The 27,534-nt window shown below is 38.4% G+C and overlaps 1 protein-coding gene across 1 annotated transcript in view; it reads right to left on the minus strand.

The window, feature by feature from the left end:
• LOC131164838 (phenylalanine--tRNA ligase beta subunit, cytoplasmic-like) overlaps positions 1–27,534 on the minus strand; it is a 99,009-nt gene that overhangs the window by 18,366 nt on the left and 53,109 nt on the right. Inside the window, exons 12-16 of the mRNA XM_058122348.1 lie at positions 25,396–25,524; positions 25,179–25,280; positions 21,637–21,771; positions 4,466–4,540; positions 3,352–3,459 (exon numbers count right to left, since the gene is read on the minus strand). Of these exons, the coding sequence (XP_057978331.1) occupies positions 3,352–3,459; positions 4,466–4,540; positions 21,637–21,771; positions 25,179–25,280; positions 25,396–25,524 (549 nt within the window). The remainder of the gene's footprint in view (positions 1–3,351; positions 3,460–4,465; positions 4,541–21,636; positions 21,772–25,178; positions 25,281–25,395; positions 25,525–27,534) is intronic.

Here is a 27,534-nt window from a genome sequence, read left to right on the forward strand (position 1 = left end):
CACGAATACCCCTCAACGAACTTCCTATAGTATCTAGTAAGGCCAAGAAAGGAACGCAACTCCTTCACTGTCGTGGGGATCTTCCGTTCTTGAATCATCCTTACCTTCTCCATACCCCTCCGGATATGACCTTGTTCAACGACTTGACCAAGGAATTTGTTGCTCCGCCAAGCGAAAGAGAAATTCTCCTTCTTCACATTCAGACTGTTTCCCTTCAGCCTGTCGAACACCTTCCGTAGATGCTCTTCATGTTTCCTCTGAAACAACACCGATGCTCCCAACGGCGTTTTGGAAGGGTGAACACATCTCGCTTCCAATTCATCAAGCTGTTTCCCCAACTCTACTATCTCTCGAAGCGCAATCCGACATGACCCTTTAGCAGGTGGTTTCACTCCTGATAACAACTCGATCTCTTGCTCCACAGTCCGTCGTGAAGGCAAATTGTGAAGCAGCTTATCCGGCAACACCTCCTTATCCTCATCCAACACCGCTTGGATGGTCGTAGGCTCCAGCTCTTGGCCTACTTCTTTGTCTACCACCACCGTGGCTAGACGTGTCTGCTCACCCTTACCCAATCCTTCATTGAGTTGTATGGCTAAAAGGGACTTCCCGTCGTCTCCTATCGTTGCAACGACTTGCACCATGCACGAGTGATCTCCCATCAGACACAGGGAACCAGCCGAAGGCATCAGCACTGCCCTCATCCCCATTAGGAACTCCATTCCTAGAATGACTGGATAGTCATCCAATGGCACCGCTGTGAAATTCGCATGACCTTCCCACTGTCCAAGCTTTATAGCCACTTTCTTGGCTACTCCTAGAGTAGGGTGGGCTACAGAGTTAACTGCTTTCATGCGTCCTGTATCCTTCTCTAAGGATAAGTTGAGTCTCCATGCTTCCACCTGCGAAACAAAATTATGAGTAGCTCCCGTATCCACCATAGCGTGAGTACTCTTCCCATTTATCCTCAAGTCCACAAACATTAACCCTCTTGCTCGTGTAACTTTCGGTGTTTTTGTCTACTTTTCCAATGCATTCACCAACCGCACTGAACCCACCCTCGAGGCATCATCCTCTTCCCCCTCGTCTTCCACTGCCTGCTCTACAATGGAAGCCTGTAAGGCATTAAGTGATGCTTTATGAGGGCACTCAAAAACTCTACGAGGACCTCGACACAAGAAACGCTCAATTTTACTCTTCCCCTTTCCATTGGGTGTGTTGAACCCTTGAGACGACGAAGCTTCCTGTGAGGTTGATGATTTAGAGTCGGCTCCCCCACTCTTGGGTTTGCCATTCTTGAAAGACTTTCCACTGTTTCCCTCTCTGCAAACCGTTTGGACGAAGCGGTATCATCGCCAGCGTAGTCAATCAAGCGCTCTGCAGCCGCTTGTGCAGTTGACAAGTCTTGAACCCTTTGCCTATGAAGTTCAGTTCTTGCCCACGGTTTCATCCCCTCAAGAAAATAGAACAACTTGTCCTTCTCCGACATATCCCGAATATCCAACATTAAAGCAGAAAATTGTTTCACATATTCGCTAATTGACCCCGTATGCTTGAAATCTCTCAGTTTTCTCCTTGCATTATACTCAACGTTCTCAGGAAAGAATTGGGCCTTGAGCTCTCTCCTCAAGTCTGCCAACTATCAATTACACAGTTTCCATTTTCAATTTCTCTGTACTTGGTACGCCACCACAGTTTGGCATCACCAACCAAATACATGGTCGCAGTATCCACCTTTGCATGTTCTGAGGCCATCCTCACAACGCGAAAGTACTGCTCCACATCAAACAAGAAGTTCTCTAACTCCTTGGCATCTCGGGCACCCCCATACGTCCTGGGTTCTGGCACCTTGATCTTGCTAACTCCCGGAGTGTTGGAGTTCCCCATAGCAAAAACCATCACATTTACCTTTGCATCCAGATTTGCCATCCAGGCTTGCAAAGTTTCCACAGTATGGCGAAAGTCCTCTGACATGTCGCCTATCAAACCTGCTTGACGTTTTTGTGATCCCATCACTTCATCAACAAGTTCTCTCATCTGGGCCACCTCCGCGGCCATAGTGTTGGTTGTTTCCTCAACCTGTGCTTCCAGCACACTGATCCTCTCAGCATTGTTTGGTGCCATGGTCGCTTAACAAACCTTCCCAAATCCAACAACGAAGGCAATCAAATTCACGTAGCAACTCAACCTTGGGCTCTCACCAAGTGTCACCGACTTGCCAGATGTCACGGTCCGACTCTTTTCACACCGTTGTGAAGGGCCATGCGGCGCTAGCTAAAGCACTCTTGCTTAAATAGCCAGCCTATCGTTTACCAACATTCATCCACAAAGCACTTTCATTAACATTCATTCAGATAGCAGCGGAAATAATAATCAATTCATGAAAGCCGTGGCAACCGGGCCGTAAACATTGAAGCAAACGTAATTCATTAACAAATCCTCCGTTGACATGTTGTACTTAGCAAAGGAGGCAAGTAGGCTAAGCACGTTGACAATTGCTAGTGAGTTTTACAATGACTGATGAACACTCACCCTCCCCTAAAGAGGTTTTTATGTAATTATCATCCTGGTACTAGGAAACATCAAAGTGATCGAGGAGTCATACTGCCTTATTTGGCTTACAAAGACTCTGCTAGCAGAAAATAACCCTACACTAGTATTTACATGATGGAAACTCATCTAAAGCACACGAGATAAGCGATCATAGGCAAGCATAATGCCCTGAACAAGCTTAGCTCGTGACACCCTGCATGTGCAGCCCAGTTGCACATGGAGAGATAAACAATAAATAACAACCATTACAGGGAATAAGATAATTTTTAACAACCAATCAATAAAAGCAGGCAACAAGATTAGAATCCAGGACCTCCTGGCAACCATGACTCCAGTACCATGTTCGATTACCACCTTTACCTAATTAGGTTGTGGACCAAAAATATATTTAAAGCCTTAACAATTATTAATTCCAAAAAAATGTGCATCCAGCATCTATAAAATACATCAATGTCTCAAAATCAACCTTATTAACAAATAGGCATACCACCATCATTAATATTTTCTTCTTCTTTTACCACAATTATACTAATAATGTTTATCATTTGTTCAGCAAATATAATCCACAAAGCTTCAATGGCAAATGTGCTTCCAATAAGAATCATCTCTTCAATTAGGACAAGATGTTCAAGTTGAAAATTAAAACTACTTTAACCATAAAATTAGATAGTCTAGTGAATCAAACTACTGAATAATAACCTAAAAAGTGTCGTAAAATTAAATTGCATTAATCTAATCCTTCTAACAAATTACCTTAAAATTTTCAATAGACAAAGCCTGGTAGCAGAAACATTTTACCTCAAACCCTGAGTGAGAACCACAATAAAGTGCTGCAAGTTGGCGACGATTTGTTGCACCCACATCTTTTGTCTCATCCAATATTGATATATCACCCACTTCAAATATCTACAGCCATAAAACAAAAACAAGAAAATGTTTTACACATATCACATGCATAATGAACTAATCACTAATGCCACAAAGTTCACTGTGCATGAACTGATTAACTGTCATTCTATAAGATATAAAAATACATGTCCAGAATATAAGTGATCAGCAAGTGGATGCGAATGCATGCGCGGACAAAAAATCTCCAACAAAACTTATGTTTCTCCTTTTGCAACAAACTCTTTGCAATTTAATAAATTGATCAATCAAAGAAGAAAATAAATGCATCCCAAGGATTGCTGAAAAATTGGCATTACACATTGTTTTCCTTCTTTGTTTCTCACTAAAAACCCCAAAAGAGATCTTCATGGGGTATTCCAGAAGGAACTACTAGAAAACTCAAGAGCAGCAAAGCAAATTACCTTATATACGGAGAAGAACCAAGTATTTTAATAGGCCAGTCGCTAATAATGCGATATAAAACAGATTATCTGTGAAAGCCCATCCTCCAAGTCACTAATGCCCATGAAGAAAACCACCCTCCTTCAGAAAGATTACAACACCTATGACTCAAGTTACATGAAATCTGTTTGTAAAAGCAGTTCCAATCCATTACTTAATGCCCCACTGCCACCATTTCCTTATGCTATTTATGCACTTGAAACTTCATCCATACATCTTTTGAGAAATATGCTCAAGCACACAGCATGCTCTCGAGTCCAATGCAATTGCAAAAAAAAAAAAAGATGATGGTGCATATAATATAATTAAACTTTCTGTGATATTTCTGAATGTAGTATTTGTTTTATCAAAGGAAAATGTAAAAGAAATCCACAAAGAGAATATGTTTGGTTTTAAAAATTGAGATAGTGACCCGTTTTTCATATATAACACACCACTTAAAAATTAGCTACATTGTAGAATCCCAATTACTCGTAGAAGATAAAAACAATTCTTGAAGAGTAAGAACAGCAGGATGCACCACAAGAATAAAAAATTGTCGTAATAGAAAACAGAAATATACCTTGATGGGCTTGGGATGGTCTTTGTTGTGCCCGACAGTCTTCAATATACCCGGAATAAGACTGGTTCGGACAACCTGTGACAGGCAAAGTTATTCATGGTATCAAATCTTCAATTGTGAGATAGGGTAGAAAAACATGTCTCTGAACACATGCTTCCAGTCTAGTTATGAAGAGGGGCTCATATATTTAAATCTTGCAATGAATATGATTGCAAGAAAATCACACAACAATGATGAGAATAGCCAAAATATTTAAAACCAGATCAGTATATAGTGAAATACAAGTCACATCAACCGTTCTAAATTCTTTTTTTGTTGCCCTTTCTCCAATGAAGAGTGTTAATTATTATTATCTTTGATTAGTTTGGGGCTTACTCTTATGAACCAATGAAATACCTATGGTTTAATACATAATAAATTGTCTATCCCTTTTTTCAGACAGACGAATTATGAGTTAGAGCTTTGTTAGCAATAAGTGTGAATTAGTAAGGGTATTATGGTCATTCTTATTGTACTTATATTATAAATAGAGGGAGAGACCTATCATTGAGTTTAGGTCTTCCATTTTACCCAATTACTCAACATGCTATGAGAGCTGGTTACTAGGAAGTCTTCGTCTAGTCTCATTGCCTGCATTTATTATGCGGTGTTTAAAAAAAAAATTATTATAGTTCCTTTAATGGGTGTTATCTATCGTGTGTGTATCTCTCCACGTGCTGTCGGGCTGCACATGCGGGAAAATGTCAAAGCTTGACATACATTGTTGGCCCACAACCTAACAGCTTAAGTCATGGTTTTAAATCGCGGTTGCGGATAGGGTAACGTAACGGTAATGGGTGTAATGGGAAGCAGTGTCAATTTTGGTCTGAATGCCCTTTCCATAGGGTTAGCTTTCATTATATAGAAGAGATTTACATAGTTGCCACCATAATTTCAGGCAGGTTTTCAGCACCTAAATGCTGGCAGGTTTTCAGGAACATGCTGCCAGGTTTTCAGGAACATGCTGTCAGCACCTAAATGCTGCCAGGTTTTCAGGAATATGCTGCCAGATTTGCAGCATTATTTACAACTGATATATACAATATAAATATAAATTAAAATAGTTTAACTAAGCTATTTACATCCTAAATTATCTCTGTTTAGCATCCCCCCCTCAAATTGATGTTGGTAGATCAAGAAGCATCAATTTGTCAACCAAGAACTGATGCCGGTGCCAAGATAGAGCTTTAGTGAATATGTTTGCAGTTTGATGTTCGGTGGAAATGTGAGGAAGAGTAATCACTCGTTTGTCAAAGGATTCACGTATGGAGTGGCAATCAACTTCGATATGTTTCGTACGCTCATGGAAAACAGGATTAGCGGCAATCTAAATAGCACTGGTATTATCAGCATGAAGAGGAATGGGATGAAGTCGAGAAAACCCAAGTTCACCCAATAACCCACAAAGCCATGTGATCTCAGAGCATGCGGAAGACATAGCACGATACTCTAACTTAGTGGAGGACTTGGAAACTCTGTCTTGCTACTTATGCTTCCAAGAAATGAGTGCATTGCCTAAGAACATGCACCAGCTAGTAACGGAGCGAAGAGTCTCTACACATTCGGCCCAATCAGCATCACTATACCCCATCAATTGTAAGGAAGATTCCTTAGGAAATAACAACCCGCGTGTAGAGGTGCCTTTTAGATATCGGATAATGCGGCGGACAGCAGCTAAGTAAAGATGTCGGGGAGCCTACATAAATTGACTAACTTGTTGCACGGCAAAAGAAATATCAGGACGAGTAATGGTTAAGTAGTTCAAACTCCCAACAAGCTGCCAATACAAGGATGGGTCTGATAGAAGTTCGCCTTCCTTCTGACGAAGCTTAAGATTTACCTCCAAGGGAGTAAGAACAGAGTTACCTAACTAGAGACTAGCCAATGAAATCACTTCCTGCGTGTATTTGTGCTAGTGTAACAACATATCGGTTGGAGTAAGATGCACCTCAAGACCAAGATCTTTCATGTGAAAAGAGCACTTGAGATGTTGTTGTAATTGCTTAATTAAAGTAGTATCAGAGCCAGTAATTACAATGTCATCAACATATACCAGAAGCAATACAATTCCTCCAGAAGTCTTGCAAAGAAAAAGAGAGGAATTAAACTGGCTCTGAGTAAACTGAAAATCAAGCAGAGTAGAGCGAAATTTATCAAACCATGCACGCGGAGCTTGTTTCAGACTTTCAGTCCATACAGGGATCAGCGTAGCTGGCAAACCTCTAAGGAAAGTGTGGCAAACATACCAGGAGGTGGAGACAAAGATTTCTTCCTTCAAATCCCTATGTAGAAAAGCATTCTTTACATCCATCTGTCGGAGAGACCACCCCTGCGACGTAGCAAGTGCCAAGAAAGTCCGCACAGTAATCATTTTGGCAACAAGTGCAAAGGTCTCTTCATAATCAATACCATACTCCTACCGGTTCCCAAGAGCCATGAGACGGGCCTAATATTTGCCCAATGACCCATCAGACCGAAACTTGACTAAATACACCCATTTGCAACCAATAGGTTTGACACTAGAGGGACAAGTCAGAAGGTCTCAAGTGTGATTATCTTGAAGAGCTTGGATTTCTTCTTGCATGGCTTGTTGCCAACATGCTTGCATGGCTGCCTGGGCATATGAGTGAGGAACAGAAATAGTGTCGAGAGTGGCAGTAAGCAAGGTATGAGGAAAACCATACCTATTAGGTGGCTGTGTAACCCGAGTGGAGCGCCAAGGAACCACAGAATTAGATGACGGATCAATGTCTGGAAGGGGCGTTGAAGGAGGAGGATGTCGATGATATACCACACCTGGTATAAATCACTCAATTGAAGGAGACACATCATCAAAAGTAGGAAGAAGAGTAATCGAAGTATCAGAAATAACCTGAGACCGAAAGAAATTTTGATTTACGAAGAAAATCACATTTCGGGAAATCCATAATTTATTTGTATGAGCATCATAACAAAAAAATCCTTCCTGAGTAGGACTATATCCCATAAAGGCACACATGACAGACTGGGCAGCAAGCTTGTGACGCTCCACAAGTGGAAAATGAACAAAACAAACACACCCAAAAGTATGAAGTGTTTGATATTCAGGAGATATGCCAAATAATTGAAAATAGGGAGGATCATAATTTAAAGTGACAGTAGGCAAACAAGTGAACAAATAGACAGCAGTAGATAAAGCTTCTACCCAGAAATTAGAAGGTAAAGAAGAATCAATCAACAAAGTACAAACGACGTCTAAGAGATGACGATTCTTACGCTCAGTGACTCCATTTTGTTGAGGGGTATAAGGACAAGAACACTGGGAAATGATCCCCTTTTGTTGAAAAAAATTATGAAAAGGATGAGATACGTACTTCCCCTCCCCCCCCCCCCCTCCTCTGAGTCGGAGCGTAAAGTTTTGATACAAGTACTGAATTGTGTCTCAACAAATGCAACAAATTTTTGAAAGACAGAAAACATGTCAGCTTTAGAGCGGAGAAAATATATCTAAGTGAAATGACTATAATCATCAATAAACGTCACAAAATAACGAAATTGACCATGAGAAATAACAGGACTTGCACCCCAAACATCAGTATGCACAATCTCAAAGCAATTAGAAGCACAACTACCATGTGCAGGGAAAGGTAAAGTTTTACTTTTACCAAGACAACAAGTAGCACAGTCAAAAGATACAAAAGAACAAGAAAAGGAATCTTTGTTGCCCAAGAAACTATGTTTCATAAGATGAGCCAATAACACAAAATTAGGATGACCCAATTTCTTATGCCAAACTTCATTATTATTGGCAGTAGTTGTACAAGCAAGAGAAACAGCATTAGGAATAGAAAACTGTAAAGGAAATAAACGTCCCACTTTAGGCCCCTTCGCAAGCACCGTCCCCGGCACCTGCTCCTACACAAGACAACAACCACGAGAAAAGTGAACATCATAGTTATTATCTACCAATTGTCCAACAGAAAGCAAATTGGTGGACAATCCAGGAGAGACAAAAACATTGCGAAATGAAGAGCCCAAATTATTAACAGCAGTAACTGCCATCAGCAATCTGAATATTTTGTGTGGCTTTATACTTACGAACATCACGGGGACCAGTCATATCACCAGTCATATGATTAGAAGCACCCGAATCAACAATCCAAGAAGTTGACTTAGTAACCGTACCATGCAAGCCTAAGGCCGTAAAAGCAGACACAATCATTTGTTGGACCATTGCTGGTGTGAGAACAACGAATTAGAGCTTACAATGGGTGGCGCAGAAGAAGAAGAAGAAGAGGAGCAAACAGCAGCCTGAAAAACTTGGGATTGGCGATGTTGAGGCCGCACTCGACAGTCTTTGACGAAATGTGGCCTACTTTCTTGCAATAGTGACAAACTTTCTTAGGACAATTACGAGCAATATAACCAAACTCCTTGCAACTGTAACACTGCAACTTGTTCCTCCCTCTCTTGTGCTGCATATGCTACATTCACAGCATCAGAAAATACTTTCTTAGAAGTCATACCCATCTGAGTGGATAACCATTGTTCTTCACGCAACAAATCTCCCAAACAAATATCCAAAGAAGGAACCGGATTACGGTTCAATAAATTGGCACGAACGGGCTCAAATTCAGGTCGAAGTTTCATCAAAAACTGATCACGTTGACTCTCAGCATTGAACCACTTGAAGAGCAGCGAGTGCCGCAGGGGGAACCTTAGCATGAACAATAGCAGAATATTCGCTCCAAAGATTAATAAAACCAGAATAAAATTGTTAAATAGGTAAATTACCTTGACTGTAATTACTAATTTCCAACTCCAATTGGAACTTCCGAGCACTATGATATTAGCGGTAAATGCGGTGGAGATAATCCCACATAGCCTAAGCCGTAGTAAAACAGCAAAGATTGGTCACAAGGTGAGACTCAAGTGTCCCCAACAGCCAAGAGATTACCTTAGCATCCTTGACCTCCCATTGTGCAATTTCCTTTTCATCAACGGGAACTTGAGCAGAACTATCAATATGATTTGATAATTCGTTCGCTTTCAAGAGCATTTTAAATTGGAATTCCCACGTAGGGAAATTCTTTCCATTAAATCGAGCAATAGTCTTTTCAAAAGACATGATGAAAGGCACAAAGAAAAAATAAGCCCAAGCAGTCAACCAAATAAACAGCAAGCCTGCCCTGTGTATGAAAAATGACACAGCAGAGGAAGAAACACAGCAACTTTGTCGATCACACCAAGAGGAGTCGAAGCTGCTGACCACCACAGAAACTGCTGACAGCCACAAAGATGCCCAACCACCACGAAAAAAGAAAAACGCCAATATGAGTAGCCTGCAATCAAGAACAGCATGCGCAACTAAAAAAAACTCCGGCAGCCCCCAACAAAACTCAAAAAACCACCAATGTGGATACCACAGAGAAGACCAACTCCCACGAAAAGCAAGACGGAACTCGCTGAAACCAAGAACAACGAAATCAGAAGCGGGGCTCTGATACCATGTCAATTTTGGTCTGAATGCCCTTTCCATAGGGTTAGCTTTCATCATATAGAAGAGATTTACATAGTTGCTGCCATATTTTCAGGCTGATTTCAGCACCTAAATGCTGGCAGGCTTTCAGGAACATGCTGCCAGCACCTAAATGCTGCCAGGTTTTCAGGAATATGCTGCCAGATTTGCAGCATTATTTACAACTGATATATACAATATAAATATAAATTAAAATAGTTTAACTAAGTTATTTACATCCTAAATTATCTCTGTTAACAAGCGGGAGTAGCAGATGTTACATAACGGGAAGCGGGTGTAAAGGTCGTGAATTTTTTTGAAGCACGCACAACCTTGTGCATATTAGCTTACTTGCATGTTTTAAGCTTTTAGCCCTTCCTAGAAAGAGTTTCAGTGTATTTTGGATCCTTTAGTTTGAGTAATTAAGTTATTTGGTAAGGGCAACAAGTTTACATTTGTTTTAAACCACCATCGACAGAAAAATGTGTGTGTGTATTCATGCTCCTCATTGTTCTTATATGTGATAAATTCCTATGTGTGCTGAATTAATTAATAGAATAAAATACATTATACACTCCATTAATCTATTAGACACATAAGACATACAAATAATACAAATATAAAATAGATACAAAAGAAAGAAGGTTGAAGTTGAAAAATATAGAACATAAATATCACATTACTAATATTATCAAAATAAAATATTTTCCTAACAAGTTAGAATTTTCAAATTGTTAATTAACGCATCTATTGTGAGTATTTAAAGAAATGGTAAATTTTGTATCATTGTCATCATTATAATATTTTCTCCCTCTCGCCACATGGCATATTGAAAATGATTTATGAAAGAGAAAGAAAAAGTGAGAAGAAAAAGTAAAAAATAAAATAATTTTTTTGGTGCAACAGTCCTGTAGTGGTTGCGTAATGGCCATAGTAGCCTTTACGTAATGATTGCAGTCCGTCACGGCCGCTACAGCTGTGATTTTTTTTCCTACTCATTTCGCGGTGTGTAACGGCATCGGTAACCCAAAAAACTGTTACATAACAGCGTTGTGTAACAGTCGCGACTGTTATTTAAAACCATGGCTTAAGCTTTTAGATAAAGTGGTAATCTAACATGGTATCAGAGCGTGATCCAAACTAAACCCTACTCCCCTCAGCCATTGCCGGGAAACACCACTCCCACAGCTGTCCTTCCTAGATTCATTTCCATCCCATATTATTTCACAAAACCAACCATACACCCATAAACAGACACCCCCCCCCCCCCCTTTTCAATGACTCACCCCAAAAAACCCCATCGCAGGAGGAGCCTCCATGCAACGGCCAAAGGCCATTGCAGGGCCGATACAATGCGCCGGCGCATGAGTGAATTTCCGGCCACCTTTTTTATTTTTTTTTTCACTGCCATGCACTGATTCCTTCTCTAGACTATATTATCAAGCTGTTAGATAAGTTTTTTGCTAAAAAATTCAACCTTTTCCAAGTACGCACTCGCGGCATTCTGTTAATGTTTGTTCAAGGCTTGTGAAGGCTTCTTCATCAGTTTTTTGGAGCCATGGCAGCATTCATATGTTCAGTTGTGAGGCTGTGGCAGTGTATATCCATCAGTGAGTTGTTCACCTTGTCCATGGCAGTGTGGCACCCAAGGAATGGTAATTTGATGCTTCGTGAAGCTGTTGATCAATTGTTAATGAGTTTATTGGGTCTGACATGGATGTATTTGCTGTGTTTTTTTATTCACTATTCTAATTCCTCCCATATACCAAATTATCAAGCTGTTGGGCATGTGTTTTTTTTGCTCCAAGATCCAATCTTTGTTATGACAATGCACTCATGGTAATTCGTTAGTTGTTGTTCGGTGTTAGTAACGGGCATTGATGACCTTCTTGGGGCAGTGGCAGTGCTCATAAGCTGCTTTTTTTTTTTTGGTGAGGCAGTGGCAGTGTTGCTTTCTTGGGGCTGCATCTGAGGTTGTTGGTGATTTGTTCATGGTAGTTTCAGTGGTTCACCTCCAATTGTTCCAGTGTTGAGTGCTGCTTTCTTGGGGCTGCGTTTCAGTTTCTTGGTGCTATGGCAGCCTTGTACTGATTATCTGTAGCTTGTTCATGGTGGGTCACCTTGTTGGTGGATGTTCCAATTGTTCCAACAATTAATATTATGATCATTGTTCCGAGTTTGTGAATGTTGGGATGGCGTTTGCAAATCCCGAAAGTACAATTTTTCGTCAGTCACTTGTTTGAGTGAACCGCGTACCGTGACTACATCAGAGGATGAGTATTCCAGGTTTCTACAATATCAATTGTCTCAACAAGCATCTTATCACATTGCTTCTTTTGCCCAGAAAGGTAATCCTGTCTACATGTCATCTAGTATCCTTCCTACTAGTCCTTGGATTATCGATTATGCTGCCACTGAACATATAACAGGTACAACCAACTTCTTTTCTGATCTCCAATATCTAAAAAATCTCCCTCAAGTTACCCTTACTGATGAGTCCACCATCACTGTTAAGGGGATAGAAACAGTAAATCCTACTCCTTCTATCTCTCTTTCTTCTGCTTTATACATTCCTAAATGTCCCTTCAATCTTATGTCAGTTAGTAAGCTTACAAAGTCACTAAATTGTTCTATCACATTTCTTATTGATTATGTGGTCATTCAGGATCTGAAGACGGCAAAGGCAATTGGCACAGGACGTGAGGCTCATGGGCTTTACTACTTTGAGTCACCTTCTCCACCCATTTCCTGCACGGTTGCAGCTACACCACTTTAAATCCATTGTTGTCTTTGTCATTTATCCTTGGACAAGTTGAAACCGGTAGTACCTGCATTGAGTTTTGTGTCTAATCTTGAGTGTGAGTCCTGTCAATTGAGAAAGCATCATTGTGTTCCCTTTGCTCCCCGGGTCGACAAATAGGTGACTAGTCCTTTCATGCTTGTCCAATTTGATATTTGGGGTCCTAGTCGTGTGACATCAAAGGTTTTGGTACTTTGTTACACTTGTTGATGACTACTCTAGGATGACTTGGTTATATTTAATGAAAGATCATTTTGAGTTGTTTGATATCTTTTGTTATTTTTGTTCCAAAATAAAGACTCAATTTGACATGCCAGTCAAGATACTTTGTAGTGACGATGCTAAGGAGTACTTCAATACCCAATTCAATACTTATATGACTAACTCTGGTATGATCCATTTGTCCTCCTATGCCCACACTCCACAACAAAATGGAGTTGCAGAGCGAAAAAACAAACATATTCTCGAAGTCACTTGTACCCTATTGTCTTAAATGAATGTCCCCAAAGTCTTTTGGAGTGATTATGTGCTCACAGCCTGCTCCCTCATCAATAAAATGCCATCCTCTGTGCTTGGTGGTAAAATTCCATATTCAGCTATCTTTACTAAGGCTCCTTTGTTCTCCCTCCTCGTATATTTGGTTGTGTCCTTTGTCCATTAGTTATCTCCAAGAATGGATAAGATGGATCCTTGTGCAATCAAATGTATTTTTCTAGGCTATTTCTATACTCAAAAGGGATATTGATGTTATGGTTCTACTTTACCTCAATTTTTTGTCTCTACTGATGTCACCTTTTTTGAGTCGACACCATACTACTCTAATTCCTTGAGTTCAGTTGAACTTGATGAGTCCCTTCCTTCGTCTTGTTTTCCAAATCCTAACCTAGTATCTATGCCCAATCCTCCTATATCTTCATCCAGTTTGTGTCCTTCTCGTCGCTTGAATCATCCCAATTTGCAAGTATACACATGGCGAGTCAAGGGGGAAGTGCCTCCTCCAGCTTCTACTAATGTGCCTCTAGTTTCCTCGTCAGATGATTTTATTTCTCGTGATGTTGATCCTCCAATAGCTGTTCGAAAAGGTAAATGCACTTGTACCCAACATCTAATCTCTAATTTTGTTTAAGGGGGAAGTGCCTCCTCCAGCTTCTAATACTATGCCTCTAGTTCCCTCGTTGGATGATCTTATTTTTCGTGATGTTGATCCTCCAATAGCTGTTTGCAAAGGTAAACGCATTTGTACCCAACATTCGATCTCTAATTTTGTTTGTTATGATTTCTTGTCACCCTCTTATTACTGTTTTGTTAGTACTCTATCTTATGTTGCTCTTCCAAAATCTATTTTTGAAGCTCGAACCCAATGGGAAGGAGGACGGCGATGGTTGAAGAGATGAGTGCACTACGTGATTATGATACTTGTTGCTAAGGGGTATACTCAGGTGTATGGTTTGGATTATTCAGACACATTCTCCCGGCCTGCGAAACTTGCCTCGGTACGTTTGTTCATTTCTTTAGCCACCACTTGTCATTGGCCTCCACATCAGTTAGATGCGAAGAATGCTTTCCTACATGGTGATCTACATAAAGAGGTATATATGGAGCAACCCCCTAGGTTTGTTGCTCAAGGGGAGTCAGGCGTAGTATGTTGGCTCAAGAGGTCATTGTATGGATTAAAACAATCTTCAAGAGAATGGTTTGACTGTTTTAGTGCTGTAGTATTAAGTTTGGCTTTCATCGGCGTGCAGTAGATCACTCTGTGTTTTATCATCATACTCCATCTGGCAATATTTTGCATATAGTATATGTGGATGAAATTGTTATCACTGCAAGGCCTAAAGCTTTTTCTATAGAGTAAGTTTCAACTAAAGACTTGGAACCATTGAAGTACTTCTCGGGTATAAAAGAATCGAGATCTCGCACGGGAACTATCTTGTCACAGAGGAAGTATGTTCTTAATCTTTTAGATGAGACATGCCTATTGGGCACCCATGGATCCCAATAGTAAGTTAATGTCAAATATGGGTGATTTGTTGCCTAACCCAGGTTGGTACCAGAGACTTGTTGGAAAATTGAATTATCTCAGTCACTCGACCAAATATATCCTTCACAACAAGTGTTGTGAGGCAGTTTCTTGATTCCCCAAGAACAAGTCACTGCGATGTAGTAATTCACATTTGGAGATATCTCAAAGGTGCACCAGGGAGAGGCCTCTCATATTAGGATCAGGGTCACACTCATATTCAAGGATATACAGATGCAGATTGGGTCGGATCACCATCCGATCGAAGATCCACAACCGGGTATTGTATCTTTGTTGGTGGTGATTTGGTGTCTTGGAAAAGTAACTGTGGTTTCCAGGTTGAGTGTTAAGTCAGAGTATAGGGCTATGGCGCACACTACATGTGAACTTGTTTGGCTGAAGAACATGTTGAAAGAACTAGGTTTTCCACATTCTCAGCCTATGAAGCTGATGTATAATAATTGAGTTGTTATTCATATTGCCTCCAACCCTATCTTCCATGAGCGAAAAAAGTACAAAGCACATTGAAGTTGATTGCCACTTTATTCGAGAGAAACTTGTACAAAAGCTCATTACAACCACTCATGTAAAGTCTAAGTTACAGCTTACTAATTTGTTCACTAAAGCCTTGGGAGGTGCTCATATGAAATTCATTTGTAACAAGTTAGGAGCATATGATATATATGCTCCAGGGGGAGTGTTAATGGTTATTTAGTCTTTTAGCATTATTATTATCATTATGTGTTAAGAGTTTTGTTAGTAATAAGTGTTAGTTAGTAAGGGTATTATGGTCATTCCAATTGTACTTACATATATTATAAATAGAGGGAGAGACCTATCATTGAGTTTAGGTCTTCCATTTTACCCAATTACTCAACAAAGAGCTTCACAAAATTTACAATTTATTGTTACATATTCTCGTAACAGGGTGCTATGTCTACAAAAGATAAAAATACTACTCTCCTACATTCAAATTAAGCATCTGTCTATCTAAGTGTATAAAACTAGAGAGAGCGGGGGGGGGGGGAGAGGGGAAGAAGAAACCTCCATTAAAGTTACTAGAATTACAAAGGAAGGGATATAGAACAACCCACAAAAGGGAGAGAAGAACTGAAAAAACTTAAAATAATCCTAATTTAACTAAAACTTCTAAAATAACTAAAATTTCCAAACCAAAACAAAATTTTTGGTTCATCAATTTCATCATCCAAAAAGCTCTTACATTGAACTAACCCAATTTTTACATTAAACTTTGTGGCTTGCTTCTTGGGCTGTTCCAGGACTCGAACATTTTGTTAGATTGCATTTGTTTGCACTGAAGGACTGCATCGTATGATATACTATCCATGCAATCAATGAAGGCTTCAATTCCACACTTATATAATCCATGATGAGAAATTTTAGGTTCTCTAATAGTTTCATATTTAGCAATCGAATAGTCCACAACAATATCATCTTTGATAAGTCGCTATGCTATTTGAATCTCATATTGCTCAAAATATGAACTCTTCTGTCTATTGAGATTGAAGAAGATCTCATCCTACTGTTCATGGAAAAAACTTTGACATTAACAAACTTCTCATTCTAAGCCAAAAGGAAGTTAAGGTGCAAATCCTGTCCTCTTTATTTCTGGTATCCCATTGTATTGAAAAAAGATCATAATGAACAACCAATCTATAAATACTCCCTTAGAAAAATTACCATTCAAAGCAGGCAACATCCTCAAGACAAGGCATGGAGCCCATGTAACATTTCTAGAACTTATATCCTATCAAAAAAATGCACCTCCCTGGGTTAATACACCTAAAAATCCTCCCTTAAGGATGTAGCCAAGTCAATAGGTGATGAATTGCCCATGATGATGCCACTAATGCAAATCATGTGGCTTATGCTCAACAAGTGGTTTGGTAGGATGAATTGACCATGATGATGCCGTAGATGCAAGTCTCTCCTCAGGGATCTTGATAGGTTTGGTAGGACTGTTAGACCACAACATGTGGGTTATGCTCATCGTAAACATAGGGAAGAGCACACCAATGATATTACAAAGAAGTTTAAAGTTGATCTGGCCTCCTATGATTAAGGGAGCACAAAAATTACCCAAAAACCAAAAACTGGACCAAAACTACACCAACATGTGTTTCAGTTCAGATTTTCGGTTTCGGATTTTGGTTCTGATTTTTAAAAATAAAAAATTATGGCTTCATTTTCAGTTTTTGGCCCAAAACCGAACCGGAAAAAAAATTAATTAATTTAGCAAACTATATGTCATACTTTTATATTTTATTAAAGTTAAGTTCTGTTGTATACTCACCTTCATAATTATTTAGCCATTTTATTATAATTCATAACATCCCTAACTTCAGTAATTGTGATTAATAATTAAGTAGTTAGTACTTAACTTGTTTTAGCAAATTTTAAAATGGGGGGAAGCTGGGATACAGTTGTAGCATTTTATATGCTCCCCTAGTTTTTAGATCTTCGATGTGGGACAACAAATTTGCCCCTCTGCAGCAGAAAGGTTGTGCACTTGTGTAGCTGTGCTGCCCCACCTCCAAGATTTCCACTCCACATCAGCTGTGCATGTGAAGGGAATAGATTTCCCTTGTTATAAATACTAACTCCAGCCCTCCCCCCTTCTCACATTCCAGCTCATATTCTGGACTTGAAAGGGAGGCCTGGATAAAGCTCACACCCCTTGATTGCTGGTTCAAATTTTGACTAGCTCACAAGGATATCAATACAGTCCAAGGATTTGAAAACTAAATTTAACAGAACCAAACCAGAAAACCAGCGGTTTAGTCTTTCTTTTAACTAATTGTTTACAGTTAGTTTTGGTTCTCGAAATTTCAGAACCAAATAATTCGTTTCAGTTGTCAGTTTCTCCATTAACTGAACTGTATAAACCGATAAAACCCCTAGATGGTTATAAGAGTTGGAGGATTACTTTGAGTGGGGTACAACATGACCGACAAGTCCTGAATTCGACCTGCGAGTATGGAATTCATTGGCTCTGCTAAGCTGTATTGACAAACTATTCAATGTGCCTTAGTGTTCATGGTAGACCACCCATTGTTCAGTAGGAGGAGATGAGGGTTAAACAACAAGAGAAGTACATACATAAATACCCACTCGTAATGCACAATGCTCTCGAGCCACATCTGCAGGCATAAACTATACAGAGCAGTAGCACTGAGTACATAACTCATTTTTAGGATTTAATTTTAAATTCTCATATTTCCTATGAACCCATGAACATTGCATTAGTACTTTGGTGAAGAGAAGAATGACTCCTGGGTTGGAGTAACATATCAACTGTGTGCGTCTTTTGATAGGATAGGGTGTTTCACACCCCTTGCATCTAGGAATTCCTGCAACCCCATACAACTGTTCAGGTAGCAAGTCAAACTGTCAACCTGCATCCCTCCACAACCAGGTACTACATTTTTGTTGGTGGAAACTTCATAACTTAGAAGAGTAAGAAACAAATTATGGCGTCTCAATCGAGTGCTGAGCCAGAGTATCAATCCATGGCCCACACTACATGTAAACTTGTTAGGCTAAAGAACATGTTGGAGGAACTTCGTTTTCCACATTCTTAACCTATGGGATTGATGTGTGATAATCATGATGTTATTGCCTTGCACTGGTCTTCCATGAATGAAAGAAAAACATTGAAGTTGATTGTCACTTTGTTCGACAGAAATTTGGACAAAAACTCATTACAACCACTGATGTGAAGTCTGAATTCCAACTTGCTGATTTATTCAGTAAAACTTTGTGGGATGCTCATGTTTAATCCATTTATAACAAGCTACAGGAGTATATGATATCTATGCTCCAACTTAAGAAAGAATGTAACTTTTCACTTTAGTTATTAACCATTATTGCTGTGAATTATGGTTGTGCTAGTAAGTGCGAGTTAGTGCAAGGGTTAGTAAGGGTATTATGGTCATTGTAATGTACTTGGCACATGTTATAAATAGAAGCGTAGACCTATCATTGCGATTAGGTCTTCCAATTTACACAAAATACTATTACAGGCACCATTACTTGTTCAAAGGTATTGGACTCTGCATTGCATGCACCTCCATTCATGACTTCTTATTTTTTGGCGCTGCATGCAAGAGCCTAGGGATAAGACCACTCTTCTAGTGGTGTTGGAGGATAAGTTCTATTCACCCAATTAAAGAAAGGCATCGTTTGGGTTGTGCTGCAATATTGCACACACCAATTAGCCAAAGCTAACAAGCAGAACCCTAGCCTGTACACCCTAGATCCACTTCCATACACACCTCAGAAGTATCTTTGAGTTTGGGGTTGCCTAGGACTACTAGGGGTTGTTAATAGATATTCAAAAATAGTAGATTTCATTCCATGAAACAAAAACTAGTGATGCTTCCCACGTTACATGTGTAGCTAAGCACTTCTTCTGTGAGGCTACTAGAGTCCATGGGTCCCACCTTAATGGTGTCTGGTAAGGATGACCAGTTCACTAGATATTTTGGAAGACCTTATAGAAATTATTTGAAACCCAACTAAAGCTCTCATTTGCGTCCCATCCTCAAGCCTGATGAACAACTGAGGTGGTCATTCATAGTTTGGGTGTCTTAGGTGCATAATGGAGACTAGAATTTTGGATTTGTTGCAGCCTACTGTGGAGTTTGAATATAAATATTGTTATGAATTAGTCTACTTGAAAGATCCTTTTGAGGTTGTCCATGGATTTTCAACAATTTGCAAATCCTATCCACAAACTGATGCTTATCCGTTAGTTTTAGTCAAATCTTTTTTTCTAAGTACATTTGTGACTTTTATACTGATATTAGGCAAAAGATTGCTGCAAGTACCAAACACTATAAGGCATGCCGATTTAATGAGGGTGACTATATGATGGTAACTGTATGACATGTGTATTACCACAAGCATTCTTCTAAGAATTTGCATGGCAATGCATCTTGTCCCTTTTTGCATTATTTGTTGTCTTGGCTCCAATGCTTTTGTGCCTAAACGGTGGTACAAGCATTAGTCCTATTTTCAATGTTGAGGACTTGCCACGTCATTGAAACATAGTCAAGCCTCCTTTTGCGCATGCATATATCTCTCCTTAATAGAGCTAGTCCTCCATTAGCTTTGATTCATGATCTTGTGTCTTTTCCACTGCCATCCATAGATAGTGTTAAAGAGTATTTTTGAGGACAAGTATGTACCGTCTAGACATGGTGGTCAAAGATAATACCTTGTGGAGTGGACCAATGACCAAAGACTAATTACCCAACTTTTGACTCCATGTGGATAACCAAGGATGAGTTGCATCACCTTGATTGAGAACATTGACACAGAAAATTCCGTATTTCCTCACCAAAAGCGAGTTCACCCCAAGAGAAATAATGGGATTACACTAGGTAGGATTTTTGTGTTTATGTGAAGATGTAATTTAGGTTTTTATTTACTGGATTTTATCTTTCAATTTTTTGGATTCAATATTGTTTCCTTCCTTATTTAATTTTTACAAGATAAGTCCATATAAAGGCTCCGTCCAATAACATTTGGGACAAATTGCACTATTAAAATTAAAAACCCTAATGGCCTATTGCCCTTTCCTTCACTTTTTCCTTTTCCTTTTACCTTTTCCCTTAAATTTTCTCTTCATAATGTGATATTCTTAGTATTAGCATTTGTTAGTCAACTAGAGTGATATTTTTTTTTTATCATATTTCCCCAAAATTTATAAAATCAGAGTGTATTTGCATTATTGAATACGCATTTATTCTTAACACTTATATTCATAGTAATATTATGGTTGATTGATTCATGTAGCAAAAATAAATTTCTAATCTAAGAGCTCGTTGGTATTATCTCTTAAATATGTTGTACCAACCATATCTTTAAATTCTTTATAAATGATTCTTGGGCATCACATGGAATTCTGATCTTGTTACTTAATGTACTGAAGATGGGATGAAAGGTAAGCATAGTAGTTGGGGCTGCAGTAGTCAAAAAAATGAAGAAACTGACACACAAAGAAAACATAATTTTTGGTACAAGGGAAGGAATTTAAGTAAATAAAAGCAAACTCAGGAAGAATTAAAATGCTCAGATCTCCAAAGCACAGGCAAGCAGCAGAAACTCCAAAAAATTCAAATTGATCTGAAAGCGAAAGAGAAAAAGAAGTAATCATTCATGCTTCATGTTGTATTCTTGCCCAAATATGATGATGATGATGAACGATTAGGATAATTATGATGATTTATCTGCCCGCCATAGTGCCATATTCAGTTGGTTTGATCTTGCATAAGAGCCACAATCACAGACCAAGATGCTTAAGAAAAGCAAGAAAGAGGGCTCTCTTCATTTTAATTTTTATCGCACAAGCAATATAATGAGCCAAAGAAATTTCAATTGTTGGAACCACAAAACCATAACTTGTTAAAATATCTTTTACAGCCCTCCCCAACCTTCTTTTTGCAAATATGTCCACTCGAATTTCCATATTCCAAAAATGGGAGAATTTCTATGGGCTAAAAGAGATGCTCAGGTACTTAGGGCATGCGTGCATTCAAACAATTATGATGGTAGGGTCACAAGGAAATTAGATGAAAATTAAATTTTTTAATTTTAATCTAACTATAATTGAATATATAATGATATCACTTATCTATTCCATTGTCCCCATTGTTGTACCTTTTTCTGGATATGCTGCCTCTGCATGCCCATTTAGATCATGTCCACACTTCATACACCCAGATAAAGCTTCATAAAATCAAATGCATCATGGAACACAAACCACCTTATCACGGTAGGATTAAACAAACCTCAAAATCTGAGGAGCGAGGGTTTCCAATTATCACTGCTGTTGATTTGTCATCTTCACGGTTCAGCATGGAAAAATTTTCTTTGTGAGAGCATAAAATCCAGGTCAACACCTCTGTAAATCCATTCATAGCAATCTGAAGAGAGAAAAGTAATTAAACTGATCAAATATGGTAAGAAAAAATCACTTGTAGCCTCGAAGCAAAGTAAGCATAGTCTTTAAATTGACCAAAAGCAATTGTTTACAAGCAATCATCAAGTATTTTATCACGTCTACATGCAGTGTCATACCTAAAGCAAGTATATTACAATTAATGTATTTTTCAAAGGCATATGAAAAAAATGGCTACACAAACACAAGAATGATGCCTCAAACATCATAAACACAAAGCTTCCCTATGTAACATTTTGCTGATGAAGGTAGTCAAGAGAAGCCTGCCCTCATATATTCTTAGCAAGAACATTATTTCCATGTAAAAAAAGAAAATGAGCAACATATTTTGGGTCTTCTACAGTACAATCTTCTAACTAAGCAATGCCCCCCCATTAGCAAGAGTCATCAGAGTAACATGCTCCATCAACTCAAAAAAATTGGGAACTGCACACGCAATATAAGAGGCGGCTTGAACTGCTCAGCCCCAATAAATGGTTTTTCAGGCTAATAGTTCCGTTAGAAATATGAATTAACGTTCCCATTACCTGCCTCATTACAACTGGAACCGTATTCTCTCTGTTCTTGTATGACCGCAGGGAAAGCAAGTAAAGCAATTGAATCACTGAGCTAAACTCGCAGCAAATCAAAAGTTTGACATGAGCCTTTGCCCAGAGAAGAGAGAAAGGAAAGGAAGAAGGCAGAAATCCAACTAGCAATTTGTGGAGTTGAAAACAACATTGACTTCTGCAAGATTCTTCCATCAATATTCCGGCCAACCATTTAATTTATTTTCCTTTAAAAAAAAAATGGAAAAGTGTGCCTTATGGTTTAAAACCTCGACCTATTTGGGCAGCAAACTCAGAATGCACAATTTTAGAATATCTTTTGAATTGATGGGACATTGCTCCAAAAACCATTGTTTGGCGCTTGCCCCCAGAGGGGAGGATAGGGGTTATTGTCAAAAGAACTATATTTTGAGATTCATTAGTCATTCATTCTTTTCCTCAGCTAATGTTTTTTTGCATGCACAAGTGTGCATTTAATATTGTAAAAAGTAAAATGTAAGGTTTTACTTGTCACGATCTCACTCATTTCATCATCCATTTTCTTTTTTTCTTTTTTAAATATATTATTCAACTTCGCTATGAGTTGGAAAACCACATAAGTTTGTACTTGCATGGAAGTCATCAAAATCGTTTCATGGGAAAAGTAATCCCATGGTTGTTCCTAACACCTTCAGCAAGGTTTCTGCAATTTCCTCCAATTTTTGGTGAAAAAACCAGAATTGATTGATCTAATCCCTGCAGTAACTGTAGCACTGCTAAGAAAGGAACAAGTCAGGGGAGTTGGACAGTGATGTTAGATATATTAAGAACTTACTAAAAGGGATATTTACAAAACAAACAGCAAATCAGTGCACCACCACTAAAAAGAATTGAACCTTAAGTATAGTCAATGAAAAAGACAATGCTATGATAAAGTTCACAACAGTAGCCATAAAATTTTGGAATGAAAATCTTACTGTATGTGAATCATAAGCACCAACACAAACAGAAGCAATTGACATTATAGAAAAGGACTCCCAAAAAGTTTATAAATTCACTAGAAATCCTATCCCACGCCCCCAAAACAAAAGGGAGCTTTATGGACAGATTCTGCACTGTCCTTCAATTAACAGAATTCATTTTTCAATGCAACTGAAACAACACAAAGCAAACCAGAAATATACTATGAAAAAGAGGTCATGTGAACAAATGCATGAATATTTGAAATTGAAATTTACACCAAACTCTGTCAAGAAAGGATGAAGAATCAAACATAGACACCTTTATAGGCCTGGCTGATAGTAAAACATAGAAAGAAACTTTTTGCAAACAAGCTCTTCAGAATGCAGCACCACTTTGAAACATCTAACAAAAAAATGCACCAGAATGTAAACATGATGGCAACAAGAACCTGCTAAGTGTGAGTGTAAATTCGCTAGAAATCCTATCCCACACCCACAAAACAAAAGGAAGCTTTATAGACAGATTCTGCACTGTCTTTCAATTTACAGAATTCAACTTTCAATGCAACTGAAACAACACGAAGCAAACCAGAAATATACTATGAAAAATAGGTCATGTAAACAAATGCATGAATACTTCAAATTGAAATTTACACCAATTTCTGTTAAAAAAGGATGAAGAATCAAACATAGCACCTTTATAGACCCGGCTGATAGAAAAACTTAGAAAGAAACTTTTTGCAAACAAGCTCTTCAGAATGCAGCACCACCTTGAAACATCTAACAAAAAATTGCACCAGCATGTAAACATAATGACAACAAGAACCTGCTAAGTGTGAAACAGACGGCACAACACACACATGTGCAAAGTCTGACATTGGGAAAAGACTCAGATGTGGACACCTGCACTTCGAGTACTCTCTTAGGTGGATAGGCACATATGGTTGTGCTCGGTGCAAGGCGAAAAAAAGGCACGCCTGGTGCATATTTTTGGTTCTGAATCAGGAATGTAAGCAAGCGAGTTCCAGCAGAATCATCCACTTACTGGCATGTAAAATCATTTAAGGCTTAAGCAGCTGTCATTTTGTTCTTTCAATTTCATGTACATATGATTTTGCATGTAAATAAGGAAATATCTATCATCCAATCCAATAATTAAAATTTTTAAAATTTTGAATTCTTCAAGAATTAAAAGTCAACTCACCCTTAAAATAAAATTGAAAAAGTTGACAGTTTGCAAGTTTAGGTAGATACCTCTCAAAATTAAAGCTTATCAAAATTAATTTAGCCTAAAATTATTGGAATTGAAATACCAAGAAACATTCTCAGTAAAAAATATGAAGTTATAAGGCCTTGGTCAATATTTGATAAAATACCCAGTTCCAGATTTGGACAAATTTAGGGCATGGTGAACCCCATAACTAATGCTAATTTCATTTGAAATTTCAACAAATACATCAAAGTCAAGAAACTAAACCAAACAAAGCATAAAAACTTTATTTCAATAAAATTTATGTAATTAAGAACTAAATTGACAAGGTAATTCGCATTAATTCTCTACTAATCAATGTACATTGACTTAACTGACTGTGCAATACCAGAGATCAGATAATTTGAGGTTCCATGTACTATTTTTATAAATATAGTTATATTTGAACAAATTCAAAAGTCTAAAATATGATTGGTTTATACACAACTCCAGCACATGTTTGCCTCATCTTTATATAGCATTCACCTGCAACTTGTGCCTAGGCCCCAAGGACCCATTACACCCAAGTGTGCCTCAAGCCTTAACAATTATGAATGCATAAGTGTGTGCACAAAAACGGTTCTCCTTTTTATTGTTATTAAATCAGTAAGGTAAAGCATTTTCTTTTCCCCACCTCTAATCTGATAAGATCACTGAGTTGGTTCAAAGGCAGCGGCCTCAGAGATGCAGGCTTTCTCTTTGGAATGTTATTGTACCCATAAGCGATTGCAAGATCCTTCAAACAAAATCAAACATGCTTTGTCAAAGGGAAAACATTTTAAGTAGGCTTGACAGGCATTGTGAGATTAAGACGCGGCATTGAAATGATTAAATGTAATATTTATCATTACCTCCATAACATCACATGGATGAAGGACGTCACTTCTGGTTGGAGGTACAGACACAATTAAATTGCAATCCTTATCTCCTGACTCAGACAGTTCGGCATGCAATTGCATTTTATTTAACAAGTTAATCACCTGAAACATAGGGTAGATTATGTATTTACATAGTAAAAATGTAACTAAGCCCGTTGCATGCCATTGAAAGTGCTGACACGGGACAAATACAACGAAATGATTTATGCATTATAACATGATAGCCTGTGTTGAGCTACACATTACAGTTGCCTATATGTTAGATTAAAAATACAACATGAATTATAGAAGTAAGTCAAAGCAAGTACTGATAGAGATGATCAATAAATGCAATGCAGTACACATCACAAACAGTATTCCCAACACAATAGTTATTAACTTCAATTACAATAACAAAAATACAATACAGTGTAGCTACTACTAGGACAATATTATAATGACAAAGGCATTCCCATCGTCACAAGCCGAGCTTGTTCAGGACATTATGCTTGCCTGTGACCGCTTGTCTCGTGCGTTTGGGATGGGTTTCCATCATGTAAATACTAGTGTAGGTTTATTTTCTAGTGGTAGTTTCTTCCTATGCTAAAAAAGGCAGTATGACTCCTCGGTCACTTTGATGTTTCCTAGTGCCAAAGTGAGAATAGCATAGAAAGCTCTTTAGGGGAGGGTGAGCATTCATCAACTTGTAAAACTCACTAGATATTGAAAACGTGTTTAGCCTACTTGCCTCCCTCACTAGACACACAATGTTAATGGAGGTGTTGTTAATGAATTACATTGTTTCAATGTTTACTGCTTACTTGTCACTGCTTTCATAAGTTGCTTACTGCTTCCGCTGATATTTGTTTGAATGATAATGAAAGTGTTTTGTGGATGAATTGTGGTAAACGATAAGCTAGCTAGTTAAACAAGAGGGGTTTAGCTAGCGCCGCAGGGTCCTTTCACAAAGGTGTGAAATAGTCAGCCCGTGACACCATGCGATGTCAATAGAGGCCTGGCACCATGTAACTGATGAAAAGCAGCTGATAAAAAGCACTAATTAATTGTGAGATTTTGATGGACAAATGCAAAGAGGCTGCACATGAGGAAGATTATGGAATTTGGGATTAGTGGCTCAATTTTAAGATACCAATGCATTTTTTTTTTTTTCTATTTTGATGGTATTTTCTCACTTTATTTGGTCCTGAATTAGTAGATTGCAGGGTTTTATCTGTTAGGGAGACACTGTTCAAGTTTTATTAGTTTTCCTTACTGTTATTTCTTGGTTCCCAAATATGATAGACCTTTGAATAACTTTGATATGAAATTGATTTATAATTTAATAATTGGAATTGAGAGTTGAGAATCAGAGTTTTACCCTTTGTGTTCAAACATGTGTCACCATTGTCTGTTAGTTTAGTCAGCCCTGAATGCACTGTGCTGCCACCACTATATTTGCCAATTAGTCATACCCACCATCCGTTGATATTGACCACCAAATGAAGCCCCCCATGAGCCACCTTCGTTTTTTTTTTTTTTTTTTTTGGATAACGAAAGAAGATATCATTACTAGATAAAGAATTTACAAGAGAGAGAATGAGATTCTCCCGAGATAAACTGAGACACTCCAAAACTAAACAAATAAAAATACCCAAGAGAAAAGAGATTATAAGTCAGTGTGTTCCTCCAATCTCTTTGAAACACCTGGAAGGTTGCCTCTTTAAAAATCCATAACCAACACACCACAGCGAGGCCAAGTACTTAATTATTTTTTCCCAAATCAGCATCTGGTTCAGTTTTTTTCCCAGAAAATATCCCAAGTACTACATTCCATCCATAAACCCCATAATACTGCAGAAAAAAAAAACACACACTTCCATAAAGTTGCCCTATCCTTCCTTCTACCAAAGCCTGCAAAGCATATATCTAAATAATCTTCCACCGAAGGATGACAAACCCAGCTTTCTCCCATAACGCCAGAAAGCATATTCCATATACTATTGTGCACCAGTGGCACTGAACCATTGACCATCAATATTCATGGAGCAAGCCTCAATTGAACCCCAAAATACATCCAAACATACCCCAGACTCTGCTTATTCCCCAAATTTATGCAATCTCCACCAAAATTCC

This window comes from Malania oleifera, chromosome 9, assembly GCF_029873635.1.
Source record: "Malania oleifera isolate guangnan ecotype guangnan chromosome 9, ASM2987363v1, whole genome shotgun sequence".
Classification (NCBI taxonomy): domain Eukaryota; kingdom Viridiplantae; phylum Streptophyta; class Magnoliopsida; order Santalales; family Ximeniaceae; genus Malania; species Malania oleifera.